The sequence below is a fragment of the Fusarium musae genome, chromosome 1 (genome assembly GCF_019915245.1).
Source record: "Fusarium musae strain F31 chromosome 1, whole genome shotgun sequence".
Lineage (NCBI taxonomy): Eukaryota > Fungi > Ascomycota > Sordariomycetes > Hypocreales > Nectriaceae > Fusarium > Fusarium musae.
The window spans coordinates 2489014-2509142 of record NC_058387.1 but is presented as its reverse complement, the minus strand read 5'-3'; the positions used below and the strand labels follow the sequence as shown (position 1 = coordinate 2509142).

The window sequence follows — 20129 nt, the reverse complement described above, 5'->3', positions numbered from 1 at the left end:
GGCGAGCTTCGTTGTTCTTTCCACTGTCATATCTTCGCCATTTCATCCCTATAAACTTGTGTATCTGTTTAAGCTAGTAATTAAGCATGATAGTATGTGGCGTCATGGTTATTGTTGAAAAGCTGGAATTGTGTCTTTTAACGGTCTTGACGTTTTACCTCGATGTGTGTAAACCTTATTGATACTTCAGCAAAATAGATAAAGGCAATCGTATTCACATCATAACCTAATTGCATTGATATTCTGGCATTTGTTTCTCAAAACCACGGCATATTAACATAACCCGTTCAATTTTTACTTTTGGCTTCTGATTGGATGCCTGGTCTAATGCCAACGAACTTTGAAATTCGACTCGCTCATGTATGCTCGGTTTTCTCTATCTGTTTGACATGCACAACGCGCCGGCATAGAAACTGCCTACTATGTAAGCAGATACATAGATAGCTTGCACAAGAACGCCTGAGATATAAATGCATTAAGCCAATCTACGCATCAGCGTTTATTGATACCTCAAAATCATCAAGAAACTCAATATGTGAACTGCAGATTATAGGTACTCGTCCGTCCCGTCCTGAGTTGGCCTGTACCATCGTGAAGGCTGCCAATCGCGGTTAGCCCAGGCTCCACATCATCCATTACATAAGCAATCAGCCATCTTATCAGCCTCGAATTCTCTCGAAAAATTTCAACCTTTCAACAACCTTCGGTGAATTGTTCCCAAAGAGTGTCAAATGACTGGCCACCAACAAGCTGCACCGCATCATCATCACGATCCATCCTATATCATCTCTAGATCACAGCATTATGCTCGTTGGAGAGTTCGAACACGAGAAATGCATCCTGCGACTCATGTAGTTCAACTCGACGTCGTGATAGCACCAGATCTTCAATACGAGTATCTAGGACTCAACCAAGGTTAGTACCGGTGAAACAGTGAAGTGCAGTCGAACTGCGAACGGCATTAGTGTGTACAGCAAATGAGCTATTCAATGCTCGCCTTGCTGAAGGAAACTTCTTCGTGCCGAGATTGCTATTCCCCTACTATTACCAAACACCTCTGCTCTTGTAAACCCACGGACAATGGTGCATGAAGATAGGGGTACATGCCATTACATGGCGCATGTTATTGTTGACGAGTGAAGCTGCGTTTGTAAGGTCAGTCGTAATCTTTGGCCACCTGGTGCCCTGTATCGTGACCCGCCGCGATGGCTGTGAACGAGAATGCCACGCGAGAGAAAAACTGCCAAGCCTGAGACCGTGAACCCTCAATTTGCCAAGTCGCTTCTGTTATTCCGAGGATGGAACGGCAACAGGGTCAATTGTTGTAGGTTCGCGTATTGGGTAAAATTCTCGAGCCAAGTCAGACAAGCCTTGCTGGGTGACCATTACTCCATAACAAATTGATGAGAATTCCCAGTCACCACACGCTTGCGGTCTTGGAAAAGACATGCAGTGGAAAAACAGACGACGCCACGTTAGGGGTTGTCCTCGAACGCACGGCGTGGTTGGTGCCCACAGGCCCATCGAGTTGGAACTCTGTTTCCCTCGGATTCAGCCGACCAGGGATTCTCATAAGCGCATGTGTTATTTCTTGTGTGCGTTTGGCTTGCAGGTTACTCTGTACAGAGTACTAGTAGTTGTTCATTTCCTCGGATCAATTGCCCATCAAGGAAATAGCCAAATCCAGCTCAGGGAATGGGCTACCAAGAGAGACAGCCGTATTCCAGAGTTGAACAGCATGAAGCATGCAAGGGAAATCGAATTGAGGGTTATTGCTGCGACGTTGTGATTCCGACTATTTCACACTGTAATCTGCAGTACGTAGTAGTCAGATACAGGTGCTTTGCAGCCACAGCCGCAGCCGAGTCGCAGTAAGCACAGGAATAGTTATCCGTAAACTGGGTATAATAACATGGAGAATTCTCGTCACCGCCACATTGATATACCCCGATGCTCCCAGCGGAAGAGTAGACCAATGGGCTCAGCACGTGCCGGGATACAGAGCCATCATCTTTAGTTATCACCGCATATCGAATGTGAAAAGTTGACCTTGAACTCTCTGTGGTGGCATGTTAAATGCTGGGCCAGCGATAATGGCCGAACGGGAGACAAATTCTCCTGACAGTACGGATAACACAAAACAACTCGAATAGAGACATTTTGGTGTAACAACCCCCCCAACAACGCTTGTTCTCAGCTATGAAATTACCATGTGCCAGATCAGTATTTGGTGTGGTCATTGAGGATTTAGCATAGACTCTAAGCCTGACCAGGTAAGACAGCTGGATAACATTAAGGAACGTCATTAACACGTTATACCTTATTGACGTTGGATACATAAAGATACTTTGGGTGGGGGGCCGGTGAGAAATGAGCTCTCCTTTGTACAATGTCCATGGACGGACAAATGGACCCCTTGCTCGGAGTATGAGCCTTCCGAAATCCGAATCTTATCGGTTTGTGAACACTCGATGAAGAGCCAACCAATTATACAATTACTGAACATGTAAACAAGTCAGGAATGTTGAAAGACTGAGGTAATGGCTTTCGAGACTGGTCATATAATGAAGCGTCTAAGAGGTCTATTTTATGGCCGGCGGGTATGGATGATGATGGGCGAATCGATTGGATTCGGTGCCGCTTGTTGAATTCAGACCCAGCTACTCCGTACTCCGTAATACTGAAGTGATTGCTCCATTGCTTATACATAGGATCTCAAGTCTTCCTGCCCTTGTATAAGCTTATGTACTTCCTTGCCTTATCAGTTGGAGCTGTCTATGTGGTCCACAATGTCGGCCATGTCCAGAAATTCCCTTTCTGAGGACTTTTTTCTTAGCTTTGCTTGACTTTGCACATGTCCAGTTCATCGATGCAATGTCTTGGACAGGAATCACAGACAATGGTATCGATATAAGATTGTCTACATGCCTGACCCTGGCTATCAGTACATAACCCTCAGTAGACAACTATAGATCTCAACTCCAGACATAAAGCCCATTACTGTGTCCGTCTCAGCCACTGCCTCTGTGTAGGACCACAAGAGTCAGCCTCAACGGTTTAGCTCCACTGTCGGTTGTCATGACCCTGGCTCATTCATATGTCCACGGTTAGTTATGTACATGTACATACTATGTATCCACTAACTGAAACCTCAGCGCAATAGCGGTTGACTGACAAATTCGTGATTTCATCTGGCAAGCCCAAGCTATTTCCCATTTCGCGCTTAGCTGGCGGCAACAATATGAGTTAGGGGCTATACTGGTATTACTTTGAATCGTCGATCTTGACCTATCCCCTATAGTGAGGAAAGCTTGATAGCATGCCATTGGAAAACTTGGAAAAACACATGCACTAGAAACATCCGTTTCAGAGACCCGAGGATGATAATACAGGATCCTGCAATGCTTCTCATAGAAACTAGCCACTCGCCAGTGAAAGCGGGATACGGATACAGATGTTCGTTTTGAGGCGTGTCATCAATCTGTAATGAGACACAAGCCATATAAGGCCAATCTCACCAGTTCTACGCCTCCTCCACCGCCATCGGGAGGTTCCTCGTGGGGATAAAATAGCCATGTATAGCTAGGCTACTAGGTCATGGATAGCAGTGAGACCACAAACATGGCACAGATCGGAGTAAACTTGGATCATGATGATCGAGGCATGTTGATATGAGTTACATGATGCACCTCACTGCATCTCATTGCTTCGTTGTCAATGCCTACAAGGCACTTGTTTGGGGGTTGCATTCGGATCCGTCTGCCCATCCGTGCCTTTTCAGCTCCGTTATACCGCCAGGCTTTACACCCCTGGCTTTGGTATAGAGGTAAAGTGTGGCAGAGTAACGAATCGTATCCCCTCGACATGAGGACAGCGCACTAGCTCTTCTGCAGGCTGTTCATTGTGCCTTGATTTTATCGCGAGTCTTCTTTCAATAGTCCTGGACACGCTTGTTAAACTTGCGCCTTAGACAACCCATGATAGCGGGCGCACTGTTGTCGGACGTTTCACCGGGTCTGTTTTGTGTGATGTGATTCAATGTTCTAGGTTGTTTCCCGAAAGATTGGAATTCAATGACACAAGAAACAAAAGAAGAAAGTGCCTTGACCCCATTGTCTTATCAATGACGTTTTGTTCATTTCGCTGGCGTTGATCGAGATTGGATACTCTCATTCTTCAAATATTTTCATCTGCCAACAGAAGCTACACCAAATGTTTTGTATCAGTGGAGCCACCTCCACTCAATCCACGACCTCTGCAAGATCAATTTCGAAATCTATACATCCTCAATCATCGCATCATAGGCCTCGTTAGAATACCTAGAAGAGAGAGAAAGAAACGGATGGCAGAAAAAAAACCAACAAAACATTTCATCTCTTCTTCCGTGCGCGACCCCGTTCTGACAACAACGTGTCGCCCCTCTGGGCATAGCCTCATTTTCCACGGTACAGCCTGGTACAGTACAGGGCCAGCCGCACGGAGACTTCGGACTCTCCAAGTCGCTTCTTTAGGGGGGTACCCTGTCAATCACCACCTATGTACAGCCGCTCCCCCCGGCTAGTCCGTGGCGATCCATCAATCCTGTGGTGTGGAGGTTGCAGGCTGCAGCACGCTAACAGACGCCCAGGTACTCTATGGTACAGTACGAGCCCAGGCAAGGCCGGTCAGTTCACTTCGCAGTTCGCAGTTTGCCTATGGAAACCCTGAGAAAGCCTCGTCTTTCTTTCTTTCTTTCAAACCACCTCGAACATTCTCCTCCGCATTGCAACCCCATACCTTTGCTCCTATAACCCTCATTCCTCTGCCGGACAGAGTAGCGTCGAATAATGGTGATTTGAGATCAGAATTATCTGCTTTGTTTATTCTTTAATACGGTCGGGTTTCCAACAAGAGGAGCACCAGCCTGCGGGACGCTTCTCTCGTTGAGAGCTGCCTGATTTATTCTATCGTTTTGTCATGACATGGGAGGCTCAACTATGATCATGGCTCCGGCCGTGGAAACGACGTCTTCCTTCCCGCGGTCTCACTCTAGCCCTGATCTAGAACGTCTCTCGCTATCATCCCCAACTCAATCACCGCACCACCAGAGCGTTTCCGACCTTCAGTCAACACCAAGTTTCGATCTTCCCACGTTTAATGTCGACTTCAACCTCGACACAACTGTTTTTCTCGGAGGGGAACAAGCTGGCAAGGCGGCACCAGTGTCAACCCCTTCAATCGTTGAAACAAAAGAGGTTCCGGAGGAGCTCTCAACCACCAGACATGCCCGAAAAAGAACAAGCTCGCTCATAGACACCCGCGGTTGGCTATCAAGCTCCAAGAGCACAACAGATCTTCACGAAGAGCCTCCCCGACCGACGACTTCTGCTGGAGACAAGAAATTTGGCGATGGATCGAATGGAGATTTGAAACCTCCGCAGAGAACGATGACAAAATCAGGATCTTTCGCAAACTTTGCCAAACGGTCATGGAGACCTTCTCGCTCCCCGTCACCCATGAAGAATGCAGACTCCGCCAAGGACAACGAGGAGGTATCTGGGCGCAATCGATCCGAGAGCACAACATCAGTCAAGCTTACAAAGACTCGTAAACGCCCCGGTCTGACCGTCGAGCAGACAGACAAGAACAAGTCGACTGATTCACTCAAGTCTGCTGGTCCTAAAGCCTTTTCACGAGCGAGCGGCTACTTCTCGAAGCTCAAATCGAAACAAGCTGGCCTGTCAAAGCTCAATACCAGCACGGACTCGGACAACAGCTGTGCTTCTTCGGCCACGAGTCTTGCAGCCCCAGCTTCAATTATCGCTGCAGAAGAACGTACACCGCAATCTTCCACCTGCGACACCACCTCCGCTACAACCGTGACCGATGAATCATCCTCCGTCGAAATGCCACCTCAACAAAGAGATGTCCTTTGGTCTTCCTTCAAGGCCATTGACATGGATTTCAAGGGATTTCTTGCCAAGAGCACAGCCCAGCGAATGTCGCAGGTTCAAACACAGCTTCTCCCATTCCTGCGAAACACGATGAATCATGAGTCCACCAAGAAGCTCTACCCCGAAGATGTCGATCGAAGGGCGACAATTTTGAACAAGTGGTGGATTGCAATCCTGGAAATGCTGGATGGTCAGGCACCCCAGCCTGTCCCTGGCGTTGATCGTCCGGTTCTTTTCGATGCCGCGACACTTCTCATGACGCGGCACGAATGGCGACAAGCCACATCATATTTCCTACCACTTATCAACCGATCTCCGGCTGAGCGCGTCCGAGCCCGATCTCTGACCACCTCTTCTGCCTCTTCTGTCACATCGAGTCAAGCGGCTTTCTTAGAAGAATCAGCTGAACACAATGTTAGGACCATGTTTGTTTCCAATTTGGTCAAGCAAATGTCTTTTGTAGTTGAAAAGCTTTCGCTCCGCCATGTCCCAGTCAGTCTGGTTAACTTTGCTGGAAAGGCTTGTGCCTACGCCTTTTTCTTCGCACCTGGCGTTGCAGATATCCTGATCAGACTCTGGGGACTTTCCCCTGAACTCATTCGACGAGTAGCCGACGAGCTTGGTCTTCCAAAAAAGAACAAAGGCGAGAGCGATGACATTGCTGCTTTGTTCCCTCCAACTATTGGCGTATTCGCCTGGACATCACCTAAGGGTATGTGGGATGGCCTTAAGAAGGTTCCCAGGTTGCCTATGCTGGTGTCTAGAATCCCTTGGACAGGTCCCTGGGCGGCTCGCTGGAAAGGTCGAGACACAGATGTATTCTTCATCTTCTCCAAATATTTCCATATACTCTCTGAGCAGTTCATGCCTTCTGGACTGCCCCTCCTCGAAAAGGCCAGGTCTCCCGCATTTGCTCTCGTTCAAGCTCAGCTTCTTTACGTTCTGGATACAACATTTCACCGTCAATCTCCAATAGATGGTGGCTTTACTCCTCCTGCGATGGACTCCATGTCAGGTGCTGATGCCGCAATGGCTCTGCCGCTCCCTGTCAGCAACGTTATGAGAGGCATGTCCGAAAACCGATGCATCATGCTGTTGAAAGACTTCCTTTCAGATGAAACAACCGAGATCGCTGGCGCACGTCACACATTTGCAGAGACCTTTGCAACCATGATGAAAGCCGCGACCCGCAAAGTCTCGAAATACAACCACCCTGCTTGTTTCACTCTGTGCGACTTCCTGGAGGAGGTGCTCGTGCTCTATAGCGAATTTGAGGACCCTGACTGCTCGAATAGCTATCTTGACTGGGCGTTTTGGTTTGACGTTTGCCAGAAAGTCATGAGCTCTTTCAACACCATGTCTGAGATTCGAATGTTGGCCTTGGTCTACTCCATTTGGGATGCCATTTCCAAGGACCCTGTGCGCAAATTGGCCGTATGCAAGGATTGGCTGCTCACGGAGGAGACCTTTAATGAGTTCTTCAACCATTGGTGCCCGATGGTTCGGGCTTACTACCAGCGTTTACTGTGCTGGCGCATGTGCCGAGATACAGGAACGCTGGATGAAGTTGATGGGTAAGGCACCCTCGCCTCGCTTTTGTGGTGCTTGCTGACTCGGAATAGCCAAATCTTCGCCCTTGTAGCTGAACGACTTCAGACGACGTGGTCTCACTATCTGCATATAAAGCACGCCGCCGAACAAGAACAGCGAATCCCCCCTTCCACTGCACCAGTGAATCCCGCGCCTGGTAAACGTTTTATGATCATTCGCCAAGAGATTAATGTTCCCCAGCCTGGACTATATATGGGTAGCTTTGATTCCTTCGCGAAACTTCCTAATAGCGAGACAAGCGTTCTGAATGGCCTGCCTCCTGACCCGTCTAGGAATGACGGCAGGAAACGATGGTCACTATTAGGAAAAGTCCTTTCCCTTGGCGGTAATACGGGTGCAGGCGCTGGTTGGGATGATGATTTTCAGGCTGTCCGTCGTGAAACGGCAGAGTCTCGTTCCTCTGGTACCACCCAAACAAATAGGAACCCTAATGTTAATCACAACAAGGGCCGTCCATCTGAAGATGACTCCTTGTATTCTCAGCCAACCTACGAGGAGCCGAAATATGTATTCAAGTTTATTCTTGCTTGGCAACAACAGGCGGCACCTCTTCGAGATCGTTTCTTGACTCGCCCTCGACTTCCCGGCCCAGCGCAGACACGTATTAGTGGACCTTTACGAGTCAACGGCTTTACTGTTCCTGCTGGATATTCAGCGCCAACACGCAAGTTCTCTGGCAGCCCACAGCAAGGGCTTATCGATAATGCTAGGAACGCAAATTCACTGAGTCCAACTGATGAGCAAAATGGGTCTCCAAGTTGGAAGCTTGAGGTCACGCTTCCGATTCTGAGTGACGAATCTCCTCAAACACCTAGCTTGAAAGCCAGCCCCTCACCTTCGCTGTCGCCGTCACCATCACCGACACCATCGCCGAACTCAAACATGGGCTCTTTCGCCGATGCTGTGGTGGATCCTGTTAAGCCAACTGGCCTGTACGTCAAGAATTCTGTGTACACTGGACGCTCGCTCGCCGAGTGGGCGCAGGTTGTTTTTGAGTGCAACAACTTTGTTGAGCGTCGTCGTGATGAGGGAATGGAAAACCTTGGCGACGTTGAGATACCTATCCTTGGAGTAGAGGGCTTCCGCAAGGTTGGCGGCTAGAGGCTGTGATACCTGAGGCAAGCTCATCCTCTAAGCACTCTTCACATTGTGCAATACGTTCTTTCACAACCATGATTCCTTTGCCTTATTGCATGCATTCACCATGAGCACGGTCATGTTTGCTTTCGCACAAACATACATCACTGAGGTGATTACACGGCTTCTTTGCATATAACTAGTCCCAGGGGTTTAGATGTGGGACATGAAGGACCTGGTATGTATTCAGGTCGCTCTGAGTGAACCTCTCATTTGTTGGAGATTTTCAGCGATACTTGTATATGGCATCTAATTTTAAGGCGTTTATCGAGCAACAACCGGTCTGTTTTGCTTCTTTTTGTTACATATATTATATATTAGCCTGCCATAGGGGCACACGTTGGGACAGGTCTTTGTTGGTCAAGGGGATAGGTGATCACGGACGGAGTAGGACTGTATGCAATTCAAAGTTCATAGCCATCGTGGCTGCAGTACAGGTTCTGAGCGATGGGCCATTGAGCGTGATCTCTTGTGTATATACCAAATTGGTTGAGGCTGAGGCTGAATACAGAAGCTGCGTCTTCTGCTTCGGAGCATTATAATGATAATGGCTTTAATGACATTGCGTGTCTTTGGGCGCAGTTATAAGCAATGCTTGTAACAATTCGCGATATGTATTGTGCTATTCTCCTATCTTTGTCATACTTCATTTGTAGCTCACTCCCAGCCGGCCATTAGCTCTGCTTTCATCTCAGCAACCTGCGGCTTGAGTGCCTCATACCTCTTGAGGGCATCATCCCTCAGGTAGTCCTCACGCCTGGTATAATAGCCCTCGAACGATGGCTTCCCATCGTTGACAGTTACCCAACTCTGACGACCCTGCGTGTAAATGTGAACGTCCGGCTGAATATCCCAGGGCCTGTCCAAGGTCCCAACACGAACATACGACAGATGAGGCCCAGCATCTGCGTAGTAATTCCACAGACCGGTGTGGCACACAGGACACCCAACAAGGGTCTGTCCCACGCCAGATGCTGTAGGAAGACACACAGACACGGGTTCGGCTTCGGGGCGAGGCTCACGTGCAGTTGAATCGGCGGATGTAAGCCGTGCGAAGGCGGGATGAATAGCAGCGGGGATAGGGTCCAGGTAGGACGAAGAACCAACGATAGTGGGGGGTGCTGAGGGGAGGAGAGTCAAGGCGGCGGACTCTATGACAGCATTGAGGGCGCAAATAGAGCCTGTCTGACGCTGGCAGCTAGTACAGTAACAACAATGAACTATAAGGGGGTGAAGAGTCAGCCGGTAGCGGATAAGACCACAAGCGCAACCGCCGGTGAGGGGAAGAATGTCTTTGCGTTGGAAGTAGTGAGCCATGGTGCTGGTGTTGAACAAGTGAAAAGGTGGGAGAGGAGACAGAAAGGCCTCAAGGGGCTTATAAAGGAGAAGGACAGCGCCAGGGCTCAGTAGCTGGCCAATAGTAGAATTATTAACGGAAGACACAATATTCGTGTGGCATTGTCCTCGTTTTAATTCACTCCTCCCAAGACCAAGACCATGTCGAACGAAAGCGGGGTGATGGGAGCTGGCCAGTGAGAGTGAACGGGACGGCCTAAATAGGAAATTTACGAAAAGACTCATTAGGTAGCGATAGGACATAGTCTAGGGGAGGAAAGAAACTCGGGACCTTGACCCTAAGCGATCAAAATATTAGGTCAATTTAGCCTAAGCTTAGGGTGCTCTTTGCTGAGTTTATTTTGATACCTTATATCTCAATGTTTTCGTGCCCCCTGAGGAATAGTACATAGAGGTAATGGAGATGACAAGGAATTTATCCATCCAAGATACCATTCCAAGAGACCATAGGCAGTGCTGCTATAACGATACATGATGGCCAGCCCCCCTATGATATTCAACTGACATTTCCCCAGTGGTTCTGTAGTTTCTCTTCTGTGATCAGGTTCGGAACAAATCTCTAGGAATGGGCACCATTCGCCACGAAGGGAATCAATCCTACATGTTGATTAGTATCGAGCATCAACCAAGAGACTCCGAAAACCACTGCTCTCATCATCTTCACTGTCTTCGTCTTCCAGAATGGCCTTGCCATCACTGCCAATGAACACCGTCATCTCAATCTTGCAGGTTTGGTCCACAAGCACTTCCATGTGACGCCTAGACAATATCAAGCCCAGTTGTTGATAGCGTGCCGAAAGAATACTTGGGAATGGGCTCCGTTGAAAATGTGCGCACCAGTAGTGAGGGTGATGCTCTCCGAATGCAAGCTTTTCGACTTCTTTAAATAGGCGATTCAATCTTGACACGCTGCCTCGGTATCCAATCTGGTCGGAATTCAACGAGGGTATAAAGGAATCTATCCCAAGGTCTTGTGTCGCTTGGATGAACTTTTCGGGGATGTCATCTGCGAGGTTCACAGCAGAGCAAGGGCCGGTATGCCAACAGAGCGGGTGTTTGGCGAGAATCTTGATTGTTATCTCTTTGCCTTCTGCATTGAAGACTTGGAGCATCTTGACACGGGGTTGAGCAACAGGATCTGACAGCTCGGGATTAGATATCTAGTTGTGGCTAATTGAAAGTCGTCTTAACTTACCGATCAAAGGGACCAGTGTGAAAGTTCCAAGTTAATCAGCCGAGTATTTATATCGATCAACAAGCTGCCGAACTCGCCGACATGACATATTTCGGTAATATCCTGGAGCATCTCCTCGACTGCGCCCTGGCATCCGAGCTCCCAAGCCACGAATAGATTCTTGCTGTATGCCTGCATCTTCTTACTACGCTGGCACATGATCTTGAGCCTTTGATACCACGCTGTCGCCATAGGCCGCAGAGTCTTGGTCATGTTGTATTTGTTGGTCAAGACGCATATGTTGTAGAGCTCCTGAGGCTTTAGGACCAAAGGGGCATGGTCGAAGTTTGCGTCGACAATGTCCATAAGAACAACAAAGGCTTCTGGATTATCCTGTGAAGCTTCACTTCCCTATGATGCAGGTTGTTGGCGGGCTTTGAGTCTCTGAAACGGCCTCTTAGCATGGCGCCGAAGACCTTGGAGGCCCGGCAGATCGCGTTAGAGTCAACGTGGAGAATTTTAGAAGATGAAACGGGGCTGGCAGTCAGGCAGAGATCTCTGTTGTCGTCAAAAACGATGGTATCGGGCGACGAGACACCAGGCGATGTCATGGCGAGCTTCGCGTGCGGATTCAGAGCGTGCTAACAGAAAACTTGAAGAGAGTGAATATGAGGGGGTTAAGGGAAAAAAAAAGAGCAAAACACAATAAGACAGACATAAGAGAAGCAGTGTATGTAAGGCTTTCAGTTTCGCCGGTGCAACGCTCGTAATAAAAACCGGCAGCTGGCAGTAAGCAGCAGTGTCAAGGATTTAACATTCACCTTTGGGCATTGGTAAACTGGCGGTATCTTTCAAAGAGGCAGTATTTAGTTTTGCTAATCTTGTTTTTACACATACATGCAGGTGAAATAGGAACAAGTGGGTTATTTATAAAGACTTTGGCTTATTCTGGTACATATAGACACCCTCCTATGATATTCTACAGCTCATACTTGGCTGGATCTGGTTGCTAGTGCCAATATGGAGAAATTATCCCTTCGATATAATAACAACGATAAACATCCAGCAGTCCCTAAGCTCTCCTTGTGTTCATCCTACATCAATATGAGGAGAAGATGCTTGTCAAATAAGACACACGCGCACACGTACACAATGTGACTCCCCAATCACCAATCGAAATATCAAACACCGCCGTTCGCCCGTAAACTCATTCCTCATCGTCATTATCTTCATCCGAGACCCCAGGAACCATTCTAGCCTTGGAAGCTTGGATTTGTAAAGCCCGAAGATGGCTCAAGTAGAGGGGATCGGCTGCCCTTCGAAGTTGTTGCCTGACCTCCTCGACCGTCTCGAGTACTGCAGGGCACCATCCACACAGGTCGATGTGATCGGCCACGAGACTAACCTTGTGCTCAAGCGTCTTCAGATCTAGGTCCGAGGACCGGAATACGTCGAGGCTGCCCCCAAAATGGAAAAGGTCAAGTATTCCTTCTTCACCAGCCTTGCTTAGCATCTTGCCCAGCATCAGACACATTTCCTCTCGGCTGTGGGAAGCGCCGCACATACGTCCCTTGACCGAGCTAAACAAGACTTGTTCGCCCAGCCTCTGGCTCTTATACCAGCAAGTTTCAAGAGCGAGCTCGCGGTGTTCTGTGATGCAGTCTGTGAAGGAGTTAGCGAGGCTCAAGAAAAGAAACATGTTTGTACTTACCAAGAATAGGAATTCGTTGCAACCCTTCAAAGTCGCAAAGTAGCTCCTTGTTCACTCCGATAACGAGCTGATCGTTCCAATCCAACGAGCAGTTGAGCACGACGTGTCCCATCATCTCGCTTAGCTCCTCCGAGAAACCCAATTCCCATGCAATATATGCCTTCTTAAAAAAGAGCCCATAGTCTTCAGTGGAGGTACCCAAGGCCTTGAACCAGCGCTCAGCCACAGGTCGTAGGACCTGTGTCATCTCATACTTGCTGGTGAGAATGCAAGCACCGTACAGCTTCTTGAGTGATACCTTGGCGGGCACCTTCTCGAAGCGTGTATGAATCAAATTCATAATGACAGTGAAAGGGACAGGGTCGTCATCTGGTAGCTCGATAGTCCGGCTGCCGCCATCTTCGGTGTCTTTCTGGTTGAAGGAAACGATCTGCTTGAGTCGGGGAGACACACGGCTGAGCGCACGGGAATCGACGAGCATGAGCCGTCCTGGGTTCTGTCCCACCTTTAGGTAAAGATCCCCGCTCTCGTCAAAGCAAATCAAAGGCTTATCGCTCTCATTAGAAAAGCTCTCGCTGGATTCTGTGGATACAGAATGATCAGTGTCAATGCCAGTGACTTCCAAGTCGACACTTTCACTTTCAGTGGTTCTAGCCAGAGCGGCCATTTCCTTGGTGACATAAGGTTCTGGGGTGAGATGTTGGGTTTGGAATCCAGTGGCGTCGTCGTCGAGTTCATCGCAAAATTCGAACTCCTCGCCACTATCGAAAAACTCGAAATCATCAACACCGGCCTCAGCTAAATCAGACTCACGAGTGGTGGGCGCTGTAACAAAGATCTGAGGGATAGTGACATCGTGAAGAGAAGTGGGGTCGGTAGCATGGTCATCCATAGTGTTGTCGGTCGTTGGGGGCTCGCTAGGAGACTGCTCTGTGACAGACTCATCTTCAGTGCCAAGAACAAAAGTATAGTCGGGAGTAGTAGGCTCTTCAGTGCCGTGTTGGATGCTGGTCTCGATAGAGGAGGCTTGGATATCAAAGAACGAAGTGTCCTGAACTTCAGTCTTATCCTTAGGAGTCTCAGCCTTAGGTGTAATGGGCTGAGTAGAGGATTGAGACCCAGTATCTGGGCTTCTCGGCGGACTGCTGGTCACAGTGCTGTATACAGACTTGCCCCCGTTAATGAAATCCATAAAAGAGCTGCGGGTTGGGATTGACCCGCAAAACTTTGCTTGGAGTTCGACGCTCATCTTGATGGAGTGGAAGTAGATTTGTGCTTTGGAAGCTATAGGTAGATGAGAAAGAAGTGTGAGATGTGATGAGTAGGTAGGTATAAGGGAGAAGCAAGAGTCGGTCAGATGCGATGGGGAGTGTGTGGATATTGTGGTTGTGGGAGAAAGAAAATTGGGAGGAGAAGAAACGCAGAAGAAGAGAATGTTAAAGGCGAGGCTGCTGTGCACGTCAAGTGGCCCAAGAAGCTTTCAGTGGCAGCCGGTTGACAGTGGCAGTGGCAGTGGCAGTGACAGCAACAGTAACGGTGACATTGGTGACAATCAGTCGAACAATACGTGCCAGTAACAAATACAATTAATTGACCGCGTCTTCCAGGGATCAATGTTCATTCACCAGGCGCTTTTGTGTTTTGAGCCTGTATGTTGTTGGTGAGTGATAGGTAGAGAGGGCCCTTTCCATCACGCGCAAACTCAAGTTCATCCCTACCATCGGTGTTTATGAATTAGATGTGATTATATTCAACATTTGCAACAATATGCATATACAAACATTATAATATACTTTTACAGTGGAATGTGTGGGTGTCTGATAACATATGAACATATCTGACTTAATATCTATTGGTATTTGACATCCCCGAATGTGTTTTAACAGTCTGTGTATAAACATGCTCCCGCTGTTTGCCAGTCAAGACCCTCAGGGATCTGTCACATCTTAGGTACACTTCACAAGTCGCTTCAGCAATTATTTCACTAGAACTTATTTACACTACCTGCTCGACGACATATCTCGAAACTGCCTAAATGCAAACAGAGACTGTCGCCCGACTTGGAGGGCCCGCAAACTAGTGGCACTGGAACTTATGGGATTTGATGAGACGGTGGGAGCATTGGGCAATTGAGCCTTTTGAACGCTGGCAAAAACATTCGAGGAGTATGGTTCTCGCCAAGCCTCTGAAACAAATACACACGCCGTCTAGGGCCTCTCCGTTCCCGTCGACCAAGAATCTGGCATCATTGTAACTAACTCTGGGACAATACTGCCTTTATCTTGGTTAGTTCGTCCTAGAACACCTTTTCCCCAGGCGACAAGCATCATTTTTCTGTAGTTGACGCTTCCATGCCCCTAGGGAACCTGTATCTAGGAATGTAAACATCACAATGCCATCGGACGCGAGGTTGCCAGTCTTCCTGATCTATTGGTCAGGAGGTAGAGTTGGTGCAATTACCGCATGTCTTTAATTATTTAATTGGATATAAAGTCCAAGAGTTATTCTCCGTGAGCAGGGCAAAATAATTCGTTTTCATCTTCAAGTCCTGAAGCTGTCCAATATGTCCCTTCTAGGGCTTGCAGTTACGAACTGAGTCCTTAACATCTTGCGGACAATATGATATTGTGTGCAAGTTATATGACCGGGACCAAGAAATATACCTTCGTGAGCTTGATACACTCGGCATTATGCTTCTAGTAGTCAGTTGCGTCCCAGAGGTGAAGTTTCGCTGGGGTCATGATCATGGAATATATCTGCATCTGCGCCTCTTTACTTTTAGTTGTAGGACGTCAGTTTCAAGCTTGAAACGTCATCAAATTTCAAGAGAGTGACCACGTTTGAGTAATCCAGGTTGTCTCAAGTGAGATTATCTCTGGACCAAAGGTGGTGATAGCTTCAACAGTGAAAAAGACAATGCTGTACTTGGTAGCTTCCCCGCACGTGATGCTCGTATTCCCTGCTGTGTATCCACCCTTCAGCCCTGTATGGCCCGCTAATCCCTTTCCGACGACGACAACTTCGAAAGGATTACCCGTTTCAACTCTGATTATCCATCAACGATAACGGGGCTTGTGACTCTCTGGCCATACCTAGTTACACCCATAGCGATATCCGTGCGTCCTGTCGCTTCTTGAATAATGCCCAACACGGGAAAGCCAAGCAAAGATTGCCATCTTTGTCGATCACGACGTGTCAAGGTCCGTTCGACCCCTGAGCCACTTATCCTGTGCTTACGCGGTTATGTCATAAGAGAGACGCTCGAGCATATCAACCCATCACGTATCCAATTGCTAACGACATCAACAGTGTGATCTTGGCAGACCATCCTGTCAAAGATGCATCAAATATGGGACTGAATGCCCGGGATATCGGGACGAACAGGAGCTTGTCTTTCGCAATGCTAACCCAACCACCATCAAGAAGAGGAAGAAGAGGACTCAGCAAAATGCCACGGCTCAGACTCGTGGGGAGTCTGTCATGTCTTTTGGCTCATCTTCCTCCTCCTCTTCGTCAAATGGAGATGCTACCACGCCATCAGTCACTGAAGAAGTTGATCGTGAATTCAGCCCCGTCTCACCTACAATAGTCGACCTTGTCGAATTCACCAGAACTGGGAGGGCTCTCATCCTGCCGCAATCCCTTAATGAACATTGGACCGCTCATTCCATCCCGATCCTTCTCAATGTCTACTATACTTTGGATTTCCTCCATGACACATACAAAAAGAGCGGTCCTCAAGGGCCTCTTCTTTGGGCCACTCATCTCTTTGCCCGCACGTACATCACCAACCTGCGATATCCCACCGCCATCGACAACGGATCTGTCGAGCAGACTGACAAGGAACTTGGTACTTACCTTGGTAAAACCTTGAGCTCTGTTGGCCAAGCACTCAAAACACCAGAAGGCGCAATGAGAGACGATGTTCTCGCGACAGTATGGATTCTGACGAACTATGAAGTGAGTAACATAGTTTCTTCCCACCGTCCCCATACTCATGTTTTAATAGCTTCTTATGGGCTCTATCGACCGCATATCACCCCTGAACCCATGGCATCTCCATACCAATGGGCTATACAGTATTCTTCAGCAAAGAGGAACGGCTTCTTTGCGAAGACCGGGATCGAGAATGGGTTTCTGGCCTGCTTACAACATGGTGGTATGTCACCTTGATCTGAATTCTCACTCCCAACTAACAAACTGTTAGCAAGTGCGGTGTCTCTTGACAAGTCTTGAGTGCCCTCCTGAATCCCAGGAATGGTTTACCGCCATCAGACAAACCCTTCATCCCGGAGAAGGTTTGGCTGTTGAAGTCGGCGATTATATCTGCAAGATGGCACATGTTCAAAAGCGTATGCTCGATATCATTCGAGCTCGAGACTTTGACACCGCTGCTCTCCAGTACTACGACTTGATTGGTATTGTTTTCAAAGCCGAAGATCATTTCACGACTTTTGATGCAGACTACCATTACATCGACGAAGTTTTCAACCCTTATCTACGAAACATGCTCAACTCGGCGCGAGTAAAAGGATATCATGTCATTTTGACCTACGCAAACTTTCTAACTCACCATCCGGGTGCCCCTATTCCCTTGCAAGAGCTCAAGGTGCTACGCTCCCATTGCGTATACCGGGTTCGAGACAGCGCAAAACTCGTCATGGAGGCGGTAAATCGGCATCTCGACCTGGCATCTTTCCGCAACAACCCATCACCAAGGACAGTGTTTGACGCGTTGAAATTGATATGGCCTCTGACGGCGGTCTATCTCGTACCGTCAACGCTAAACGAGCAGAGCGAAGCCGCAGGTGAATCGTTACAGTTCATCGGCCGCGAGCTTGGAGTGAGGCAGGGTCTAAAGGTCAACAAAGGGGAGTCTACGCTGCCGCCGGAAGCAGAGGCACCTTCACAGCTGGCTGAGGATGCGGCCTTTGACCCACTCCCAACTAGTAGAGGATTAATGTAATGAACAGAGCCCTATTTCGACGAGCTGTTCCAACTGGTGAACGCTGATCATGTTCTTGGATGTTCTTTCAACATGAGAAGAATGTATCTCTTGCGAGATCTATCTTTGAGTCCCCTTCCAAAGCCTCACATTGATCACCGATCTCAGGGGCCTCTTGCCCGGAGCAACTCCGGTGTCCCACCTAGAAAGTCCCACAAGAACAGAGACGGCTTCAAATCTCAGATCCGCTCCGGGTCAGTAGACCTGCTCAGGACTCCGAGGCCCGCTCCGTGGCACCCAAAAGTTCGGTGTAAGATTCTGACCTTGCTGAGATGCCTCGGCTGGAGGTCCAACCTCTCAGGCGGCGGTACGAGATGCGATAGATAAAACTGTGGCAAGAGTGAGAGCTCGCTTAGCTTTCAGTACTGCATGTCAGCATGCAATGCAAATTACGCGACCCTTCATGGATCTCAGTGATATCCAATACCATCTTCGCGAATGCGATTCTCTAGTCACAATTGTGGCGTCTTTGTGGCAGGAGCTGTTAATCCCGGTTAAGCGAGGTGTGGCGGTGCGGTATGTCACTGCAGCAAGACGAAGAGGACGGGAGTCTGTTTTGGAAGCGTAGAACCGAAAAGGGAGGGACGGAAGTTTCCAAAAGACCGTGCTCAAGAACATGCGACTTGGCCAGCTTGTTTTTTGGTCTAAAGATAACGTTGTACGAGAAGAAAGCATGATCAGCAAGGACAGCACGAGTCCGGCGGGTGGCGGCAGTGTCTAGGTCGGTGATCCAGTTACGGAGTACAGCGCTGTTTCATTTTTGATGCGGCTCGTGTTAAAGCAGCTAATTCTCGAATTGGAAACACTGCAGATTTTAAGTTGATGCTTGAGGTTTATGCTTTCCGAGGAACCTTTCTGCGTGGGTGTTGGTACAGACGCGACGTGCTATAATTATAGTGATAAACGTATCTTGTTTTTGAGTGTAGCACACTGTGCATACAAAGGGGTGATCACCTATGTATACAGTGCGACTGAAAGCGGATGGATTGACATCCGAGCCAACCACCATCTTTCATATCATGATCCAGATCGTGATCGAACACAAAACAGCGCAACCAACATTCTGCAATCCCTGCATCCTTTGCATTAGTTTGTTTTGGGTTGCTATTTGCATCTTTCTCCTCCTCTTACCGAGTCTTACCCCGGATTCCACGACCGTTGCGTTGCGTTACTATGTACGGATACACGAGAAAGAAGCCCTCGCAAGTCTCGGGATGAACAAGCAGGCAATGCTTCTGCATTGCATGACAGTATCAGTGAATCGTATCGTCTAGTTCAAACATCAACACACGGTCGGGTCCGTGGATCACATAATCCGAAACTGAACGCTGAACACCAAAAAAAAAAACCCAAATCAAGGACACACCCCCGGGAGCATGTGAAGTCATCGCCACGTCTCTGTGGCCCAATCATCACACCGTCGATGCCAAGACCTGTGATGAATCTGGTAATGAACGACACTGCAACCGAACGCGAAATGCCAGCTCGCAAGTTTCCGGAGAGCAATAATACCAACAAGAAATGAAAGGCCCGTTTACTCACCATGTTTGTGGCTCGTGTGCCGATAAGCTTGTGCGCTTGCAGGCTTGCAATTGCAATGTTGGTGTGTAAATGCTCACTCCTGCTTTTTGCTTGGCTCGTCTCGCTGATGGCGGAGGCGTTTCCCTTGCTGGCCTTGCATTCGCTATATCCGGTTGGATATGCTAAGATGAGGATGGGGTGACGCTCATGTTCGAGGCGTGCTTCTATACTCTCAATTGACCTGTCAGCCTGTCTAGTGCCTAGGCACTCCGTACAATTTACAGCAAATGTTGGTCCTTGGCTAATCGCTACAGTATTATCCCCAAGCTCCGAGTTAGCTGTACCATCTCCGTCCTCATATTCACGCGCCCATTGCACCCGCTACAGGCTGTGTTTCGTCTTGCCCACGCCTAGGTATCTCAATGCCTATCGAAACCAAATCCAGACTAAATTATCGGGAAAATCGATGATGTAGTGGGCCAGGGCCTGAGAAACAACGGGGTGCTCCGCTGTCTGGGCTTTCTCTTGTTCTGTTAATCAATAATCGACATGATTTACACAACGGCCTTCATCTGGTCCCCAAGGGGCCGAGTGGAGAGCCCAAGCTTGTTATTCCTCAGCTCGAGGCGTCGATCGTTGTTGTATCAGTTAATTAGAGCTTCTGAATCTCTCAAAAGACCA

The 20129-nt window shown here is 48.4% G+C and overlaps 5 protein-coding genes across 5 annotated transcripts; 2 read left to right on the top strand and 3 right to left on the bottom strand.

Moving 5' to 3' along the window:
- Positions 1-4982: 4982 nt before the first annotated feature.
- J7337_000751 (uncharacterized protein) lies at positions 4983-8645 on the top strand (the record flags this gene model as incomplete). Its single annotated transcript, XM_044818499.1, has 2 exons — positions 4983-7507; positions 7556-8645. The coding sequence occupies 2 exons, from the start codon at positions 4983-4985 to the stop codon at positions 8643-8645; spliced, it is 3615 nt and encodes a 1204-aa protein (XP_044686201.1).
- A 693-nt stretch (positions 8646-9338) lies between these two features.
- On the bottom strand, positions 9339-9998 carry J7337_000750 (uncharacterized protein; the record flags this gene model as incomplete). The annotated part of the gene is made up of 1 exon (XM_044818498.1): positions 9339-9998. The coding sequence occupies one exon, from the start codon at positions 9996-9998 to the stop codon at positions 9339-9341; it is 660 nt and encodes a 219-aa protein (XP_044686200.1).
- Positions 9999-10645: 647 nt separating this feature from the next.
- Positions 10646-11484, bottom strand: J7337_000749 (uncharacterized protein; the record flags this gene model as incomplete). The annotated part of the gene is made up of 2 exons (XM_044818497.1): positions 10646-11175; positions 11319-11484. 2 exons carry the CDS (start codon positions 11482-11484, stop codon positions 10646-10648), a joined length of 696 nt encoding a protein of 231 aa, XP_044686199.1.
- Positions 11485-12418: 934 nt separating this feature from the next.
- On the bottom strand, positions 12419-14171 carry J7337_000748 (uncharacterized protein; the record flags this gene model as incomplete). The annotated part of the gene is made up of 2 exons (XM_044818496.1): positions 12419-12873; positions 12923-14171. 2 exons carry the CDS (start codon positions 14169-14171, stop codon positions 12419-12421), a joined length of 1704 nt encoding a protein of 567 aa, XP_044686198.1.
- A 1891-nt stretch (positions 14172-16062) lies between these two features.
- Positions 16063-17888, top strand: J7337_000747 (uncharacterized protein; the record flags this gene model as incomplete). The annotated part of the gene is made up of 4 exons (XM_044818495.1): positions 16063-16122; positions 16232-16882; positions 16932-17081; positions 17130-17888. The coding sequence occupies 4 exons, from the start codon at positions 16063-16065 to the stop codon at positions 17886-17888; spliced, it is 1620 nt and encodes a 539-aa protein (XP_044686197.1).
- Positions 17889-20129: the final 2241 nt, after the last annotated feature.